This window comes from Spodoptera frugiperda, chromosome 25 (genome assembly GCF_023101765.2).
Source record: "Spodoptera frugiperda isolate SF20-4 chromosome 25, AGI-APGP_CSIRO_Sfru_2.0, whole genome shotgun sequence".
NCBI classification, from domain to species: domain Eukaryota; kingdom Metazoa; phylum Arthropoda; class Insecta; order Lepidoptera; family Noctuidae; genus Spodoptera; species Spodoptera frugiperda.
In genome coordinates, this window is record NC_064236.1 from 21,862,881 (window position 1) to 21,884,730 (window position 21,850).

A 21,850-nucleotide genomic window follows, 5' to 3' on the forward strand; every position below is an offset into this window, starting at 1 on the left:
TTAAATAATAATAAATAAACTAAATAAATTAAATTAGTTATAGATGTTACTGTGAAATTAAGTAACCTCGTGACATAAATTCCAGCTCGCGACCTACCGTTCAGCTGCACTACCCTGTGCCCTAAGTGGGCATTTTGATATTGGTCTTGAACAAAACAAATACTATGTCAAGTTAATAGTCGACTATTAATTTATCAATTCGGACGTCGCAACCCTATCGTTGTGTAGATTTAACTGTACTATAGTCAACCTATCCATGTAATTAACCCATTCTTGGTCGCTGTGCCAATTTGGGACACCCAAATAATTTAGGGTAGAAACGTTGTATTCTATAGTATATCTAAACACATTTAGAGACAACTTTTCTTTTTCTTTTTGACCATTAACGGGTTAATTTAATAAGTTGTATTTAAGATGAGTTGTTGGAGTTTCGCTTTGTAGTTGCCAAACTCGGGCGAACCACAACGTTCATCGTGGGGCTTTTTAAAACGTTTACTCGCCACGCAAGTCGGAATATAGATTTTTTTATTTTTTGTATGAGGGCTGTTGTCGGTTTCATGTGGGTGTTTTAACAGTGCAATGTTTTCTTACGTGACAGAACTGCTGACACAAATGACACTTGACTAACTCAACGTCATTGATGAAATGGCAGGTAGTCCAATCGATAAAAAGATTTTCTTTCGTTGAAACGAGATGTTTACGAATATTACTGTCTATTTGAATGCCAAACATTTGCGACCGTTTTGCAATGTACGCCGGCGGGTAATTTTCCATGATTTAATAAAATTTTGCTCCTTTACTTCGATTTCCCCACTAATGTTTTGACGATAAAGTGAGGTCAAAAACCCGGCGTCTTCCATAGAACCAGGGACGTCCTTGACAAGGATACGCGGCCTACGACCTTTTGGTTTTTCTGAACGCAAACCGGCGGTACGAATCTCTGCCACGGACTCAAGTTCCTTTATTTGCTGCTCGTTAGCAACACTCAGTACGATACCTGACTTCGCGGTTTTCTTGACTCCTACAATTTGGAAACCGTCGTCGCATGGTTTGATCGTCTTCATAAGTGCCTTTTTAATTGCCGATGACGACGCAAAATCAGCCGAACGCTCGGTTGTGGGGTAGGCGACAATACGCAGGAGAGGCTCGCGGGATTCCATCGCGGGCGCGATCTTGGGTAATCGAAGTTTCAATGAAGTATGTCACCTATAGCGACCCGCCCCATTACGGTATTATACATAAAAATCATGTGACAAAACGTAGTTTTAAAGATTTAAGCGTTTATACAACATACCTATTGACCGGCTTATTTTCCGCTATCACGCAAAATGATGACTTACACCTATCCAACCCACGTTCCGTATTAGACAATTTGGCTTAGTCAGTGATTCTGACACTCCCTCTCGCCTCACTCAAGGCGGGAGAGTAGGACGATTTACCCCGTATAAAAAAAAAATGGGCGTGTCGTACATATTATGTCGCCGGTAGATACATTGTGTGGCGGTAAATGGCATCTACCTGAATGTTCCTATTCAATCTATAGCCCTTATTTGTTACCATAATGTACGCAAGATGGTATATTTGAACCTTGAATCTTTAATGTTTTGTATTTTTTTCAAAAATATGAAGTGTTTTAGAAAAATAAATTACTTTCGTTAACTAAAGGGTTATATGTGAACTTTCGACACTTGTGTATTCTTAACGGCGAACTCATATTCTAATTGGCTACTGCTTTGATGTTTATTTGACCAGACTAGAATTGAATGCATACAATTACAAATGAGTGCTGCGACTCCGGCTTCAAGCAACCCTCAAAATAAAGCCATAGAAACATGGATCTAAATTTTTAGGTCAGTATTAGCATTCACATTCGCATGCGCGAATATCGTTTTCAGATATGACATTCGTTAAATCACTAATACATGGTATTACATAGAAATATATTATGTATCTAGGTAACAGTCAATATTTTCGAAATATTTTAAATTTTTTGACAAGGTAATATCATTAGATCTTTTTTCTTCATTTAATCCCACACACGCAGGCATGGGGTGCCCACCATATTCGGCACTTACGGCAGTTTTGAACTTTAATGGGACCCAAAAGTGACTATAAATTCTCTATTTGTTTACATAATTAAAAAATTCATTGTTTTACGTTTCTGACATGCCGTTGACACAGTAATATGTTGTATGACAACTAGCAATGTTATGTTATGAAAGTACATACCTATCGGTAGGATGTATGTGTTCCGGCGTATATTGTTTTCAGATTGTTTGACAAACATCGATCTCATCATTATAATAATTATGATCAGATATTTTCGATGTCACTTTCTATAGCTTCACTAATATTGTTGTTTTGATATTGGGATTTAATACTATGCCTTTAATGGTTTAACAGCTTTAAAACTTATGGAATACGGACATGACTCACGCATATGTTTGTGACAATTGTAGAAAACACATTTTCACATATACATACAGTTATAATTTGATATACAGGGTGACTTTGAATTCGACGTATTCCTCTCGGGAGGTGATAATACAACTAATTTCCTACAAAATTAGCCCTGAGGTCCTTGGGCGGAAAGTGGCTAGTTTCTGAGATATTCAACATTTTTGGTTTTGGTAAAAAAATCCTGATTTGATTACAAAAACATCAATAAATAAAAAAATACTGGTTGGATTTAGTTATTTTAATTTTAATCAGTTGCCAATACATCACTTATCATTTATAAATATTAATGACAGAAATATCATTCGTTTTAAAATAGCAAGTAATTTCTTATCAAATTTTGTTTTGTGTCACTAATTTGGTCAATAGAAAACTAGATTTATTTCAAAAAAAATATATGACACTAAGCGTAGAAACTATTAGAAAAACTTCTATGGTTTATTAGCTACCCAGAAACGTAAAATAAAATACAAAATTCCCAAAAACAAATGAATTAATTGATGATAAGTAGAGTGTAACGAGAAAACGCAATTTCAAAAACATCTTAATTTGCAAAATGTTGTTCAAGGTGATTTCCCCTATGACGAATACATGCCTGAATACACTTCCTTATCTCTATGACGGTCACTCTTGGACTGAATATGCTTCTTATTTCATCACTATGTTCAAATATGTTTCAGAGAAAAATTTCGATGCACGGTCAATTCCTTCTGTATAAACAAGGGAGTTCATATACAAAACCAACCGGCGTTAGGTTCTGGTCATTGTGCATGCCATGTAGTTGGACCGCCCTACTAATCCCAATGCCTGAGAATCAATATATTTGAAGATAATGACGAAATAAGACGCATATTCAGTCCAAGAGTTACCGTCATATAGATAAGGAAGCGTGTTCGGGCATGCATTCATCATAGAGGAGGTAACTTTGAACAAAATTTTGCAATTTAAGAAGTTTTTGAAATTGCCCTTTACTCTTTACACTCTACTTATCATCAAATAATTCATTTATTTTTGAGATTTTTGTAAATAATTTTACGTTTCTGGGTAGCTAATAAACCAAAGAAGTTTTTCTAATAATTTGTACGCTTAGTGTCGTATATTTTTTTTGAAATAAATCTAGTTTTCTATTGACCAAATTAGTGACACAAAACAAAATTTGGTAAGAAATTACTTGCTATTTTAAAACAAATGATATTTCTGCCCTTGTTAGTATTTATTAATGATAACTGATGTATTGGCAACTGATTAAAACTAAAATAACTAAAATCCAACAAGTATTTTTTAATTTATTGATGTTTTTATAATCAATTCGGGATTTTTTTACCAAAACCAAAAATGTTGAATATCTCAGAAACTAGCCACTTTCCGCCCAAGGACCTCAGGGCTAATTTTGTAGGAAATTAGTTGTATTATCACCTCCCGAGAGGAATACGTCGAATTCAAAGTCACCCTATATAATACTTATGTATTTACATATTTTGTATCATATTTTTAAATCATTTAATATTGAATTTACCAATACATGCTTCAAGTTTAATATGGACTATGAATAAAGAATATTTTCAACCGATGGAATTATCAAGATCAAAGCTTGCACTCGAGAAAAGACATTACTATAATATAATTATAAACTATTGTTGTAATTGTTAAAAATAAAAATTTCAGTTTTAAAGATTCCCATCAAAGGATTTAGAACGCAAAGCAGTTGATTCGACGCACAGCAGCATTAAGCACAGCTCGCTACAGCTTATAAAAATCAATAGTTTACTAATACTCTATAATTCAGCTACTTATTTCTCTTTCTAACTACGAACTGTACCGAACTGCTTAGCACGATTTCGTTTATATGTACCCAGGTACCAATAAAAAGATATTAAGATACTCTGCATATACAGCGCTAATGAAAAAGCAATGCTGGTTTATTTATTATATAATTAGACTAAAAGGAAATAGAAAAATTATTTTATGAACACGGAGGATAGTCCAGTCATTTGGTAGTTTTACCTGGAATTCAATTGTTTTTAAACTGAAATGGTCACTAACACTAATATTAGAAGTTAAGACGGGATATTTACCATGTTTATTCATATTTTCATCCGTGATCATGACGCTTGCAACAGTGCCGAAATATCGGCAACTCATACATATTTATAATTATGGCAAATATCCCGTCTTAAGTTCTAATGTCATGAATAATATTTTCAAGTGTCAATCTTCGAAATATGTACTTAAATATTCAAAAAGTTAATACACGTGGTGGTGCAGATGAATAATACTTTGCGGCGCTCGTAGAACTATTGATTTTATGAAAAAGTTATCAATAAAAATAGGAAATTTTTTCTTGTTCGGAACGGAGATATTAATAAAAAACCGTTTTTAGGCGCCATTTTTTCAATATGGCGGCGCGAGCGGCGGTTGTACGAGGTGGCAAAGTTGAAATTCGAAAAGAGCATACCCAAATCTATAAATTCACCAATTTTCAAAACTCCCGGAATACATTCCAGGTAACCCCCTTTTTATCTACCAAATGACTGGACTAGGAGCTAATTCAATTGTTTTTAAACTGAAATGGTCACTAACACTAATATTAGAAGTTAAGACGGGATATTTACCATGTTTATTCATATTTTCATCCGTGATCATGACGCTTGCAACAGTGCCGAAATATCGGCAACTCATACATATTTATAATTATGGCAAATATCCCGTCTTAAGTTCTAATGTCATGAATAATATTTTCAAGTGTCAATCTTCGAAATATGTACTTAAATATTCAAAAAGTTAATAGGAAAAAAAGAACAAGTAAAAATACTTGTTTGGTTATTGCAATATTTTAAAAATTGTGGAGGGCAACGTTTTATATACTTTCATGGAGGAAAATAATAGTACAAGAATAAGTAGTCACCTTCAATATTCATACAAAATCAAACAAATATTATTTATTAAAGTAATGATACACAGAAAAACACTACGCCAGCATGACTTAGCAAGCTTGTTAGTAAGAAATTCGCTATGGAGCCAAACATACCAAAACACATACTTCTACTTATATACCAACTGTACAAATAAGTATGCAAAATATAATGGATATTTTTATACGCCCGATGATATTTCCTTATTATAGCTGTGACACGGTACATCCGCGTAGGTAAATGTGTGTCGTGAAAATTAAATAATTAAAAATTGCTATGATCCAGTGGATACGTCTCGAAAAAACATTTGACTATTAAGTGTTTCTTTAGTGTTGATTAGACTGCCTCGTTGGCCGAGTGGTTGCGATTGCTGGGCGTATTAGGTTCGATTCCCGGGTCAGGCGAAGTATTACTGGTTTTTTTTTTTGGATTTTCGAAAATTTCTCAGTGGTAGCACGGAGCCTGGAAATGTGCCCGGTATATGACAATAGGCTCACCACCTGGCAATTATACATAACATTGTGAAATGTACGCACATTAAACACAAACGTATGCACATTGCACAATAGTATTACGTGCAATAATGTTACGTTGACGTTATAAAAAAAAAAACAGATACCAATGTTTTTGTCTGTTCTGTCTGACCCCACGGGACAATGGTGCGATTCAATAGTCGTTGGAATATTTAAATATTTGTTTGAGAACATCAGAATAAAATAATGTAGAGTATACAAAAATACGGGAGGCTATATACATATGTTAGAAATTTCTTGACTGGGGGCTCTTCCCATCCAGCCTGTATATTCTATAAATAGACGCGTGGACTGTCGTCGATCAATAAATACAGGGGTAGAATAAAACACAGCATTAGACTATGGTAACCTGTTTCAGAATTATAATGCATCATTTAGATCAAATAGGTAACTAAGTTAGACATCTTACCTAACCCAAACGAGGGGCCTAAAGGGGGCATGAGTTTTGGGTAAAGAGGATAATGTTTAAGGTCAAGCGGGTTAGTTTTAATTATGTACGTTTCTTACAAAATTTATGCAAATGGGGATACAAGGTGCTATCAAGAAAAATATAAAATGAAAAACAAAGAATGTTGTATCATAGGTATTTTAAACAACCATTAGGAATGGGTACCAAACCTAGAAATAAATCTTATCGAAAACTGAGAAATAAGTAAGTACATAGTTAAAATTGGTCTTTTAACATAATTATTAGCTATCAATAGTTCAATCTCCTATTCTGCTTAAAAACTGTTAAAATCTTCCAAGTTATTTTTCGCATGATCTCGATTTGAGATGTGTCTGTAGAGTTGTTCTTGGGATGTCATACTTCGCTGCCACGTGCACACAGCTTTCCGTAACTCATTCATTTTTTTGCATTGCTCACTGCATCATTAAGGTATGCCTCAGACGAGAAACGACTGACTCCGCTTAAGGCCACAGGTCCGCTTTGCCTTGCCCTTTTTGCCTTTTCACGTTTTAAATTGTTAACCTCAAAACTTTGAGACAATTCAACGACAAACAGATATCGACTTAATGATGGATCACTTTTGATATAACATAGAAAATACAAAATAAAGAAACACAAGCGATATACCTTGTATTTTTTTCAAAGTAGTTCAAAAATGACTGTTTTCTGTCTAATTGCGTGCTCACAGGCAAACCGGGCAACTGATGCTGGGTTTGGATGGAGTGGAGTTAATGCCCACGTGTTGAGAGCGCGCCAAATTTTTAAAAGCATTTAAAAACGACACTTTGGGCAGTATGCCCACTTTGGGCCCACTTCCCCTACGCGTTCTGAATTTACTTTAGATCTTCTACCAGCTTCTTCGCCCACATTTCAGTGGGAGTGGGATGAAAAGTAGTCTATGTGTTATTCCAGACCATAGTCTATCACTGTTCCAAATTTCATCCCGATACCTTCAGTAGTTTTTGCTCTTATTATTAGTAGGATAGTAACAGTATTCAATTTAATGAACTTTTATCATTGACTTCTGTACTTGTATTCACTGTGTAATATAATTTGACTCTTGGCTTTGACATTTCGTGCCCGCTGCGCTAATGCATATAGGTCGCCACATAATATACCTTAGTTTTTTTTTAAGGGTGAAAATCAGGCATCAGCCCTACTGGGCCCAATCTGTGGTGACCTGCTGGCTCTTTGAGACGCGCGCGGAACGCGTGGCGCCGCACGCACGTGTCTGGTTCTGGTCGGGCGGCGAGCCACCCCTACTCGCCAGGAGTGTCTCTCGCGGCGACTGGGGCGTGAGCAGGTTCGTTCCCTCACGCGCCCCACCTCCTCCTTAGCTAGCATGAGTGCTTTGCAGGAGGAGGAGAGGCATCCCAGTCCCTCTCGCTTCGTACCATGGTCTGAACCAATGCCGAACGCGAGAGGTCGCCGTCGTCGATCACATCCCTGAGGACACGGCGGTGCTCAGCCTATGCAGGGCACACCGCCACCGTGTCCTCCGGGCGATCCTCGCAGTGATGACACCCGGGCGTTTCCTCCCGCCCAATCAGAAACAGGAACCTACCGAAGCTCCCATGTCCGGGGTAAGCACCTTCAAGCGTCAGGCGGTAGGTGAGGACGGCGTGGCGCCTCTCAAGCCATTCCTCAAAGAGAGGACTTACCGCTGCAATGACAGCGAGCCCAACCCTCGGTTGCAACAATTGTTGCTGCCATTCCACCATGAGCATAATGAAGTTACGGTATTCATAACAGATAACAACTAGCAAAATGAGAAATACATTTAATATGTACTCGAATATATCGAACAGCTCACACGGTAGAGAATAAAAGATGCGTGAAAAAATATGACCGTACATTAACATGGTGGAAGTTAAACAATATATTTTTTTTATTTCCTTTGATTAATTCGAAGTCGCTATGTCCCTTCTGACTGAGCTGGACTGAACCAGGCCTTAACCTTAAGATAATTAAAAAAGAAGACATATTTATAACATTTAGCGAATAAAATGACATTATCATTAAAAATAACCCGTGTATGACATTTTTTCGTCTCTTTACTGTTTAAATGTGTCTGAGTTTCTTTTAAACAAATTTTTCGTGTTTTTTATTTGTTTTGAGTTCCTGACTTTAGTTACCAACTTTAGTTACTTTTTTTAAATAACTATTTACTGCCTTTTTCTCTACACAAACCTATATTAGGTTAGCTGATAGACCAATGCCATGATGAATGCCATGTGGTATTAAGCCTGCCTTTATGTACCGTCATAATTAATTTTATGTACTTAAAAAGGCTAAATAAATAAATAAACTTTACCAATAAGAGCACACCCTCTAAAAATATCATATATGTAATTATGTACTTTACCTCCCTACTAATTATAAGTGCGTCTCTACTGTAAATATCCATCTACCTTCCACCGGAGCCAACCAACCTTAATTTGTACGTTTTTAACCGACTTCAAAAAAAGGAGGAGGTTCTCAATTTGACCGTATTTTTTTATGTGTGTTAATCCATATCTCCCGCAGTTATAGACCGATTTGAGAAATTCTTTTTGTGTTTGAAAGAGCACGATGTCAGTGTGGTCCCATATAATTGTTTTCAAAGTCTGACCATAAATGTGGAAGATAATCCAGGGAACTCCTTAAAAATGAGCAGAATGAGCTCTGCGTTTACGTTTAAGTGATGCATACTAGCTTATCTTTCTGAGTAACCATAAAATTCAGGACAGATAGTAGCATATCTGGTATAGAATGATGGGTAGCTTGATGTGCTGTCTGAGTTACATGACTGTATATGTAGGTATCTAATCTGTTTGTGTGTTTGACAACTGACTATGTATGTAGCTTATGAACAGGTTACTGTCAGCTGTCGGCTCAGCAGATCATAAGTAAGGGTATCAGGTTAATATACATTTGAAAATAATGTACTTATGCGTCAATATGGATAGATATTAATTTAAACGGCGCTGTCTCATATGAGCAGCGCGTTTAATAGGTCTACCCATACTGAAATTACTTATTTCAGTATGGGTAGACCATTATAATGTGTGTGATGAGTTAGTAAAGTTAAAAATAATTGCGTATTTTTCGACAACTTAATAGATCAATCTATTAAGTTGTCGAAAAATACGCAATTATTTTTTTACTTTTTAGTGCATATTAATTTGTTTTGGAATATTTATTTTTTGACGTCGGTTTTTTTTTTGTTATTATTGTTTTTTGGAATCTGCAAATAGTGATAGTGGTCTCTCTATGCAACTTCTTAACCTTGTTATACGCCGCTACTTGATAACTACCGCAGCCCGAGTAGCATACACTATTTGCAAGCATGCACTAAATTAAACTTATTACAAAGAACACACGCAAACATGTTTTATCTACTTATGGAACACGGTGTACACAAGAATTTAAATAGATAAGTCGATGTTTTTAATTCTAGAATTCGTGTCACGTGATGATATTTCAATTTGTTAGAGTTTGTGATAAGAACTCAAGTCTGAAGAGAGTAAGTTATTACACATAAATATTTTAAAATGTTTTTATTTGAGCATCATTAAGAACGGCTTCACTTACCCTCAGTAGCGTTGGCAGTTTTGTTGGATCCCGGTGTAGCATTTGATGATGTTGTGTTGCTGGCTGTTGGCGCGGGATCAGACGGCACGGGAGCAGGTTGCGTTTGTGTCAAGTTGGGTGAAGAAGCTGTTGGTGACAGTGTGGGTGGCGGAATCACATCTCTACGCTGACGAAGACTATGGTCTAAAGTCTCTACGTCATAGCGGAACGGACTCGAGCTTCCACTGTCCAGAACATATTCTAGGTTCCAAGCTGAAATTAACAAAATACTAGATTTACTATTAAAATAAAAATGCCACAATCTACATGTAGATACCATGAAAACACGGAAAACCGAATACAATTCGCTGTACCCCAGGGACATGAATAACTACCTTGGGTCCCGCAACAAAATAAATTAGATGATATAAGATAAGAGGAAATAAAACGACATAAAGAATTTAATGCAAGAGACAATAAGTTAAACCTTAAAGGCAATATTAATCATGTACCTAATTGACGTCAAAGTTTAGGTAGCACAAACAATCGCGTTCTTAATATTCTTAACCGTTAGTCATAGTGGTCAATAAGAGAAACCCATCTTTGGTAACTATGAATAATGTGAAACTCATAAGGATTACACAATAAAATACAACACAGCTCAATTAATCGTAGTCATCAAAGTAGATTCATAAAATAATTCCGACATCAAGCATCTCAGGGGGCCAACTCTAATTCAGCGAAAAACGAAGTTTCGTCTGAAATTTCGCAAATTGCATACTACAATTCTATTTATTGCGAACTTTTGTGAACAAAAATTAACGAATTAAAAGAAGATAAAGTCAAAGTCAAAGCATTTATTTCAATTAATCCTAAATAAGGCACTTTTGAAACGTCAAATTGAATTGTCCGTCAGTCTGTCTGTCAGTGAAGCTAGGCGCTCGTTCCAAAGTAGCTTCGAATGGAGAAGAACGAGAAAGAAACTCCATCGTTACTCTTTTTAAAAAAAGTTTTTACAATATCTCTGATACATTATTTGATCATTTACCTATTCTACATATATGTAGGAACAATGAAACGACAATAGGACGTCAAAACTAAAGGGACAATAAAACCAATTTGTGAAGAAAATAAAATAGCGGGTTATTTCAAACATAGTGCCCACATATGTACACTTACAATCTTGAAATAATGAAATATACATATAAAAAAATAGGTTTTGATGTGATTTTTTTTTTATGGAATATGAGGCAAACGAGCAAACGAGTCACCTGATGGTAAGCGATCAGCGCCGCCCATGGACACCCGCAACACCAGAGGAGTTATTAAAAATAAAACGTCATTTTAAGTAATTCTATTAGTAAATCTATAAAACCTACGGCCGAAAATTAAACGAAACTTCGGATTCGAGAACCGGAGTAGGCCCCTTGATATGTATGAATGTGTGCGACAACAACTGTATCCTCGATCGCAGAAAAGGCGTCAATTGGTATCATTGTGGAACGCATTGACAGTTTATTTGCTTTAATGAACAATTGCCTTCAATAAGCACAGTGTAATAATGACTTAGATGCATGAGTCAAAGAGCAATTGTTTGTTTATTAAATAGTAAACAGATACCAGGTGTCACGTTTTATAAACATACAGCTGAGTGATATGTATTCCTTATATTGAAGACAAGTGTTGACTATGAAACAAAATTAAATTATTTGTTTCTGCATCGGTACTATCTATCTAAACTTGTTACGTTTGTAAGGCCATTATACCTACCTATTTTGATATTATTATACAGTATGGAGATCACTGATCACATGATTTAAATGAAACTACAAGCCACAGAAGCATAATACAACTAAATATTTCAACGAACCAGAAAATTTAAAAATTGAAATTATAAAACTAAATTAATAGGTAATAAAAAAAAATCAATTCTGTGTGAAAAACTCCATGTCCCTTGACCAGAGAAGAGCTGTAATGTTATAGGTTGTCTAGGGATGTTACGGACACGTGGCGCTGCTGTTATAATGCACTTAGGGAATAATGTACTTTTAAGCTGCGTATATCGCCAGTCAAGATGATAACAAATATGTGCTTTATATTAAGTCATAAGAGGTCTCCTCATACGTATTACATTTTATTATAGTCTATCTATTATATAAAAATAAGTCGGGATTTCCTTCCTGACGCTATAACACCAGAACGCACGTACCGATTTCCAAGCTTTGGCATTCGTTGGAAAGGTTTCGGGCTCCGTAAGGTTTATAGCAAAGAAAATTCAGGAAAAAATTCAAAGAGAAGCAGGAAAACGGAAAATATTTTTTCACATACAGAGCCATCTCTGATACGAAAATACGCGAAGCCACCTGGTGGCGAGACGGAGTTCTCCGGGTTTGCTAGTTTATATATTTTCTCCCATTTATATGCTTTAATTATTTTCACAATTGCTTCAATTGATTATACCTATTTATACTCTTTACTATAATTTAGTTTAGTTAGCTTATCTCTCTCTTCGGCATTTTCTTTTTCTTATAAGATACTAGCATACTTGGCGAACACCGTTACGCCACCAATGATTTTTCCTGTTTTTCTCTTGAATTCTCTTTGCTGTGAACCTTAAGTTAATGAGCAATTTTAATTTATTTTATTCCATAAGTAGATACAGACGATATATATAGAAATCGTACACAACAATCTTACTAAATGACGGTTAATTGCAATAAAATATAAGAAAGAGGTACACTATGCCACTTAATAAATCTAAATCCCTATAATAAAGTTAAAAATTCCACGTAGGCACGGGTTAACTAGATGTGTTAAGGAATTGGACTAAGTACATTTATCTTGGACAATGTAATCATGTTATTTAAAGCCCGACCACAATCTATGTAAGTCTGATAGTTTGATAGGGCTTCACTTACAGCTATTAGAAATACTAATTTTCGCTAAATTGGCTGTTCCGTTCAATATAAGTAGTTACACTACTTCTAATTACTTTAATGTTGCCACGGTAATCTAACCGTGTGAGTATCACATCAATATTGATGTTTAATTTCCGCCAATAAGTGATACCGCATGGAACCAATTGGCCAATCAGATACACAATTGATCAATTATTAACAATTTATCTATACAACTTTGTATAGAGACTTATTATTGAGATGCTAATAGGTCTTACATAGAATAAAATATCTCATTATTAGGCTTACTATTTCCCGAAGACGTAAAACGTAGACCTAATGGTCCCTATTAGTCTTGTTTATGGCGATTAATCCAGCGTCACTCTATAAACATTTTGTATAAATAATTCTATTCTGCACTTGTGGCTAAACAATCGACTAAGTATAAATATACAAAGATACCCCTTTATAAAAAAAAACAAAATTTTCCTTATCATTATTGGCTTAAAGTAAATAAAAGTTCTTTATGCTCCTAACAGTTTAATTACAATTGATCTACAGTCATGTCTCACACTGATAAATCTACTATTTCGATAACCCGTGGTTCATGCATGTCATTGACCACTATTATGATTACATTTTGCAGCCACAACACGTTGAAATTGGTGCGACACGACAGTGAGAACTAGCACTATGCTTCAATTTACAATAGCTTTATTTCCTGTCATTCCAATTAAAAATGTGTGTTGTTGGTCGTACTGTTTAATTTGTGACTAGCAACTAGCAAGCGCCCCACGTTTATTTGTCATTAAGGTTAATAATGTGTCAGCTCTGAGTGGGCGTCCGTCTGTAATGTTGTTAACTGTTGTCGCTACTTTCTTCTGGTACTAAAAATGTTATTACTTTTGTTTTGTTCACGTTGTTTTTGTCTTTCAAAGGTCAGTTTTGAGACTGACGTATGAGTTTAGTATAGGTAAATAAAAATAATGTTTGGTATCGCAGTGACTTTCATCGGTTACGGCATCTTTATGTCTTGTTTGTTACATTTGTATTTATAAGTTTAATATTTTCCACTTTTCAAGTGCCTTACTTGAAAATACAAGTCTATACTAGCCGAACTCCAAACATCCATGAGGCTCACCACCATCTGCCAAAGAAGATTTTTTGACTTCTTTGGCCACATTGTCAGGAAGAGAGGTAATAACCTGGAAAAGTTGCTGATCACAGGAAAGGTAGGTGGAAAAAGACCAAGGGGCAGGAGTCCGATACGTTGGTCGGACCAAATCCGTGCCACACTGGAGACCACAGTCTGCGACGCCATCCACATTGCCGAAGATAGAACAGCATGGCGAAATATAGTTAACCAGAGAGTTATTCGTCGGGGTCACGACCCTCAGCATTGAGGATAAACGACGCAAGGAGGAGGACTTGAAAATATACATATATTGATTTACCATAATTATTGCAACGAAAATTGAAATTTCCTTTGTCTTCATACAAGAATCCATTATCTACATCTACACTAATATATAAAGCTGAACAGTTTATTTGTGCACTAATCTCCGGAGCTACAAGTCCGATTCGAATAATTATTTTTGTGTTGGATAGTGCATTTATCGAGGAGCCGAGCAGTGGGTGAAACCACGCGGGAGTAGCTAGTCATTTCATTTGTATGAGTGTACACAATTATAATTAACACAAAGAACTTGACAGACAAGACAGAAACAATAATATTTATTTAAAATTCCATGCACAATGAATTTGCTAGCTCACAAGTATATTATTAATTAAGTTGCCAGTACGCATCATGACTAATCATGAGACACGAGCGCACATGTCTAAATAGATTTTATGTCTATTGTTTTGAAATCTCGTAATGGAATATCGACACGCGAACTTAGGACTAAATAAATTGGGTTGGTGGCCAAACGCAGACTTTACGTTACGTTAAAAAAAAAGTATAAAAATATATCCTGCTTCAACACAGCAGTTGGCAAACCTTTTTTTTTGAGGGGGGAAAATCATCCAGGACTTCTCTTTCTATAGAGAACATCCAGACAAACAAACAAAATGTTTACTGATTGCATTTTAGGCATCCGTATCAATCAATATTCACCCCCTAATAGTTATTTTTTAAATAATGTACAGAGTTGACCTCACTAAAGATTTATTATAAGTATAGACATACTTAGACGTATTTCCCAATTTAATATTCGAATAAGAAATGACAATGCCAGATCCTGCCCCACTCAATTTCATAAATGTACAAGAAAAGTAAATTAATCAAAATTTATGCAATGAAAATAGAACCCTTGGTTACTTAATAATTATTCTGATAAAGTTGCGGATAAAAAGTAGGAAATAAAAAGAATTTAAAAAACCCAAGGCCTATTTTCTGTTCCTATTGCGACCATCTGCGTTTCTTAGTACACATACACGAAGAAGAAAAGTTATTCAATAAAAAAAAGATTTATTAATGTAACGTGTACGGATTTCAATATGAATTTGGTTTTAATACGTATGTATTAAAACCGTTTGTTAGTTAATTTAATTTTTTTATAATATATATTATAATGAATGCATATTCTAATTATTATTTCGTGTTTGAACGTTAGTGATTAAATGTAACGAAACGTCATTGGCGTGCGTGCGCCAGTTATGTCCAAAAAGTCATTATTTGACATTCGCTCTGTCTGTTCTGTTTACATTATTGTTTCGTTATGACTATGAATTAAAAGTAGGATTACTAAAGGTGATATTGGTGATGACATTCCTGCCTTTCATAGCTAAACACCCTATGATAGCATTGTAATAATATAAAGCACTTAATTTAATTATTTCTACCATTATAACTGCAATTAACCTAAACTGGTGCTTAACCTAAAAGTGGTATTTTTTCTTAGATTTACATAAAAACCGCAACTTCTAAAGGCTTTTAAACATGTTTTTAGTTATCACTAATAAAGCAGCAATAGAATGCTACATTTGGCATGCCTGTACAATATAGTTTTTTGGTGGGGCAAAGCTCTATAGAGATTCTGGCGTTGTCATTTCTCACGGAATTCCCGTCCATTTCACCAAAACGGGGTAACTAACCCCCTGTATTCTGAGTCATTTGGCGTTTTGCAATTTTTTTTACATCTTTGGTTAGATTATTCAAGTTTTAGTAGGTATCCCTATTTACTTTTTTGACAATGAAACATAGCCTATGTCACTCGGAAATAGTGTAGCTTGCAATGGTGAAATATTTTTTTAAATCCGTCCAGTAGTTTCGGAACCTATTCATTTCAAACAAACAAAGAATCAAACCTTTCCTCTTTACAATATTAGTATAGAAAATAATATATTATTACTTTATTTTCTTTTATATAAACACACGTCATGATATTGTTCTAATAATAGAAATATTAAATTTGCACTACAACAAAAATAATGTTTACAACATAAATGTGGTTTATTATTTAAGTGCAGTCGTATCTCAAACCACAGTGGTTACACTGGAAGACATAAAAATAACTTTATTCTTAGAAATAAGTACTAGCCTACCAACATGGAATATAATGCATGCATGGCTCAACATTAACCACATACCTATTATAAGTAGTATAAAGAGATAAATGGTTCAGAGTCCAATTCTCAAAAGAGCGACTTGCATCCAACTTGGATGAGTTTAGGTTATGACTGTGACCAGCGTGATAACGCGCGACCAAAGCGAAATTTCGCTGTTAAGGGTACTTTTCCACCAGAGATGTGGTATGTTACTATATATAAACTATGTAGTTTCACGGCTTAGCTATTATATCCTCGTGACCGTTTCCACAGATACTAAGCTGTGTAAGTAAGATGAGCTATGAAGATGCGCCGCCGCAAAGTAGCTGCTGAAGGTACTCTGCTATGCACATAGTTACATCACTCACGACCATCCATCCATAGCACACATATTTTCCATATAAAACTCTTATTTTAGTTGAATCCATTTCCACTAGTGCTAAATTATGTGTACCAATGAATATGATTGATGGATGCCAAACGCATTTACAGCAACGTAGCATAGTAAATCTCTCTTATTTCTAGTTTTGTATTTTCACGAGATTATTTTAAACCCGGTTGTATTCTCCTAACATAGCCCACCGTATGATTCCCTAAGATGGCCCGGGCCTTTATATATATATATATATATATATATATATATATATATATATATATATATATATATATAATCTTTAATCTTACAAAAGCTAATATTTAAATAAAGATCTGAAACAACTGTGTCCTTTTTCTTGATTAAAGGATTAAATATCAAAACTATAATTAAAGCATTCTTAAAATATAACAAATCAACAGGCTTATGGACTGACAAATGTCTAAGTAGTTTCCTGAGTTAATATCGCTGTCATTTTTTTTAGTTCCTTAGCCAGTTCTTTACTAAAATTCATTATGCTTTTTTGTCGTAGCCAGATTCGTCGTGAAGTCGTTCAACTTCTGCCCGAGACCGCGTGTGGCTGAGGACGGATCAGATCTGACAGGTATCCACCGGGCACATCTGTGGGTAAATGGTCAGCTATTTCATCATGTGGTCAAGCAGTAGCCAGGCATATACTGACTACTCGACCTGACTGTTCTCGCGCCCCACTCGTCATAGACTAAAACTAAAAAATACAATAATATAATTTTAATGTTCTGCGTTTATTTATTATAACAAAAGAGGTCACTCTTGTTTGGATTACATTTGTGACCCGGCCCTACGTAAAAGTGTTCCGATAAACTTAGAACTTAGAGCCTTTTATATATAAAAATCAGTTACTGTTCGTTAGTCTCGCTAAACCTCGAGAACGGCTGTACCGATTTGGCAAATTTTGGCCTTAAATTGTTTGTGGAAGTCCAGGGAAGGTTTAAAAGGTGAGAAAAAATATTTAAGGCGGTACGAAGTTTGCCGGGTCAGCTAGTTTCTCAATAATTTTGTCACACAACGATTTCTTGTTACTAGAACGTTCTGTTTACTTTTTTACATTTTACTAAAAACAATACGATATTTTATGACTACACAAAATCAAATCCATCACAAATATGCGCTTTTAATTCAGAATATCAAGCAATTCACAATTTCGTTGTGACAACTTACCTATGCAAGTATCTACCATCATAATCAATTTAGTATTGCTTTAAAATTACCTAACAACGAAATCGATACTTTCCGAAACTAGGTCAGATGGGTCTTTTATTGATTCCTGACTAAATAACACGATATCCGTTCATTTAACCTTTGTACATACAAATTTACTTGCGAGTTATCTACCAATAATGTTACATGATCAAATTATCTGTGTGAATTAGGGCATTAAAGTACGTTTTGAAGTGATAAAATAAACCTAACAACAATAACTTGTGTTAGTAGAGAATTTAAGGCTCACGACACGAGTCATGCCGTTGTAAGAAATTAAAACCGGCCAAGTGCAAGTCGGACTCGCCCATGAAGGGTTCCGTAGTAGCAAGTAGATGACATAATATAAAACTTATAAAATAACTTGGTTTTACATAGTATTTGTATGAACGACAAAGTTATATTTGCGATTTTTGAAAATATTTTATTTCTTAAAAACTTACAATGCTATCTCGTTCAAATCAATTTTCGTTGAAACTTTCCATTGAAATCTACAGGATATAATATTTTCTTTTAGTTTTCTCACTCTCTTATTTTAAAATTTAGAGCGGGGACACTCATTTTTCCACTTTGGAAGCGTCTAACTTTCAAACGATTGATTTTGACGAAAAATGATTTAAGGAACCTCACTTTCTTTTTTAAAGACCTACCCGTAGAAACCCATTACGAATATTATGTTAGCTAAAAATTTTTTTTTAACCAGTTCATGTATGGTGTGCCCCCAATTTAATTTTTAAATTTGTAAATTTTTATTCAAAATTCGAATAGGCGGTTACCGAAATATATCAACCTAAAAGTTTCAACTATGTAGGCCCGACAGTTTCGGAAATAAATGGCTGTACATACATGGACGAGTTCCGTTTTTTGCCATTTGGCTACGGATCCCTAAATATGACATGACCAGACCTGACCCACTCGCTATATCACGGTCCAAGAAATGCAAAATTATCAAAATGATTCAATTGTAATAAGACCCTTAGTTAAGTAACTCTTAAATTGCCCAAAAACAAGAAAAAAGAAAAATAATTAAAGAAACCAAATCCTATTCCTTAACAGGAATAGGATTCTTTCCAAGAAACCAAATCCTATTCCTTAACAGGAATAGGATTTGGTTTCTTTAATTATTTTTCTTTTTAATTACAATAATTACAATAACTTAACAGTTATTGTAATTATACATGTAACATAACGTCATTAATGCTGTTATTTCATTTTGACAATCGCTAACCATATTATCAACATATCCGGCGTATAAACAAATTAAAATAATTTGCACCAATAGTAACTACTAAATACATTTTAAGTCCTTTTAACTAATCCAAGAGTTTCTCTATAAAAAGAACGGATATAACTTATTTGGTGGGGTTCTGAAATTTTCTTTTTTCGCTGTAGGTAACATTTGTTCATACATAGGTAACATTTAATTCTTGCGATAAAAATAAAATTAATAACCTCCAAGGGGTGAAAATTAAGAGATGGTACTTCAATATACAATAAAAAGACTTTTCTTTAAAAAAAGATTTAAATGTGAACTTTCTTTTGAGACACCTTGTACATTTTAAGACGTTTTTATGATCCAACTGTCTGATGTAAAAGGCAATAAGGACGAGATTAATAATATGTTGCCATTTTCTTAAGTTCTCGATAACAATGACGTATTTGATATCTCTGTTCTTAGTAAGAATGTAACGCGTGTTCTTTGTATTAGTGTATGCAGAAGCAGAATCAGATCTTATGAAATTTCTTCACTTGTAAACAACAACAATGAACATTGTATGGTACGGTGTATAAAACTATTTTCAAAGAAAAAAGACAAATTGAATTACAAGATTTGACGTATCTAGATTCATTTTCAAGGTTTAATTTAATAAAGCAAGGCACGGTACCTCTATACTGGTAGGAACAAATAAAGCCTAACTATTTTTATGACGTCTTTGTATGACTAATGAATGATTTGATAAGTAGTACACGTTCATTATTTTTTTCTCATCGAATATTCTAAGTACTCTAATACTAAATACATTAATGATGATATATAATGATGAGTAGGTACTTAATGTAGGAAATGTTTATTATCAACCATTGCTACTTCTCTGTTTGATAAATGTATACCTATCAACAAGGTTGGCGCAATGGTTATGTATGGATATTTCCTGCATAATGGGCTAGTTTAGTAAGACTTACCACCATGATCAATCGGGAGATTCATTTACCTATCGACTACATTGTGAGTGCACAACGAATATGGTTTAAAATTCAGTCAAAGCGAGCCAGTTCACAATTATATATTCAAGCACAACATCAAAACACGAGGATGAAATGCAACCTTGAGTTTACGAGCTTGTTACTACGTCATCATAACTCGTTGAGCTAAAAGAGACAAGAAGTCCTGATCAACGTTCGTTGACCTCGGACCTGCAGAAAAAGTACCATAAAAACAATATGGTTGGTATAATATCGATAACTGAAAATTAAATTGTGACGGAGTTTCATAAAAGGAAACATCTACGTATCTATATTGTATAACTATAGGTATTATAGTTAGGTAGTTTGGATAGATAATATTGTGCCTGAAAAGATAAAATTATTTGAGAGACTTTCACGAAGCTAGCGGTGAACAAACCAACGCCGAGGACAAGACAAGTACTCTGAAGAAATTGCGCTGTCACTGGTGTTGTAATTTCTGGCTTTCTTCACTGTCTGGATGCGTCAAGATCCACTTTAGGGGTGCCAACCACAGGGGAGAAGAAGGTTCTAAAGGTTCTTGCAATAAAACATTATTTTTTTGCTCAGATGACCATGGCAAAACCGGTGACTCGGCAAAACATGGAAGGCATGCCTGCTTTTACAAAAGATGGAAGGCAGCCCGTGCATCTCATAACATCGCAGACGTTGTTTCTACCGCCCCGCTTGGCCAGGCATAACCGGGTTGGCCTCAGCCTTCCACAACACTGTGTCGGCTAAACCTGACCTGAGAATAGAAATCGTAGATAAGCTATTGAAGATTAACAAGACAGGGGCAGAGGGTACCATTCTATCGCAAATAAAATGTGTGGGAATACTCGTCAGTGAAGACGGTTCGATATAGGGACTTGTTTATAATATCCCATTGCGGAGCTCTCGAGATACCCGCGGTGCTTGTCCAGGCTGTGGTTCATCACGAACGATGGGAAGCTGCAAAGAGCACCGACCCCAACTAGGTATAGCAGAGTGCGTGACCCCAACAGGCATCCTGATCTTAATCACGCACACTTTCTCGATTTGTATTTTGCGGCCATCTCCTATGCTAAGGCAAACAAGCTTTCGGGGAACAACTTTCAAATGTCAACCTCCCACTAATCATCACACACTGTGATGATAGAGAAATAACTACATCACAAAATTGTCGGTACAGCTTGGGGAACTAAAAGAAGATGGCCACTCACCCTACAAGCGGAGCCCAGCGTTAGAGATGAGAGTAACTATATCAATATTTAAGCGATGTGCTCTAAACGTGTGTGCTCTAAATGTTGTGTATATGTGGGTGGAGTCAATGTGTACCTGTCACACAAATTAAATTGTTTGTTGTTCCTCTTTTCTTATGATACATCTGTTAACAATTTGTATGTCGTTCTTTGTAATGACTTGAAAAATATACAACAGGTAGTCAATGGTGTAACTGTAACTAAATAACACCAAGGTTAAATAAATACATTTATGTTGTACTGTTTGTAGTACAGAAGTTGTTTAAGCAGCTCTTGTGCTACTTAGCAGAGGCTACCTTTATTAAAAAAAAATGTTCATGGGGTATAACTACAGTGAATAAATATATTTTAATAATATAAATGTTTTGTCACTAAGTTCTGTGGCTCAGGTATAAACATAGAGCAGTTATAAACACATACAGATGT

The 21,850-nt window shown here is 35.1% G+C and overlaps 1 protein-coding gene across 2 annotated transcripts in view; it reads right to left on the reverse strand.

Annotated features, from left to right (window-relative positions):
- Positions 1-21,850, reverse strand: part of LOC118268008 (plexin domain-containing protein 2) — a 55,706-nt gene that overhangs the window by 26,911 nt on the left and 6,945 nt on the right. For both annotated transcript variants that reach the window (XR_004783001.2, XM_035582283.2), the window contains exon 2: positions 9,924-10,175. Coding sequence is in view for 1 of the 2 variants with exons in the window: in XM_035582283.2 (XP_035438176.1) it covers positions 9,924-10,175 (252 nt within the window). In the remaining variant the exon portion in view is untranslated. The remainder of the gene's footprint in view (positions 1-9,923; positions 10,176-21,850) is intronic.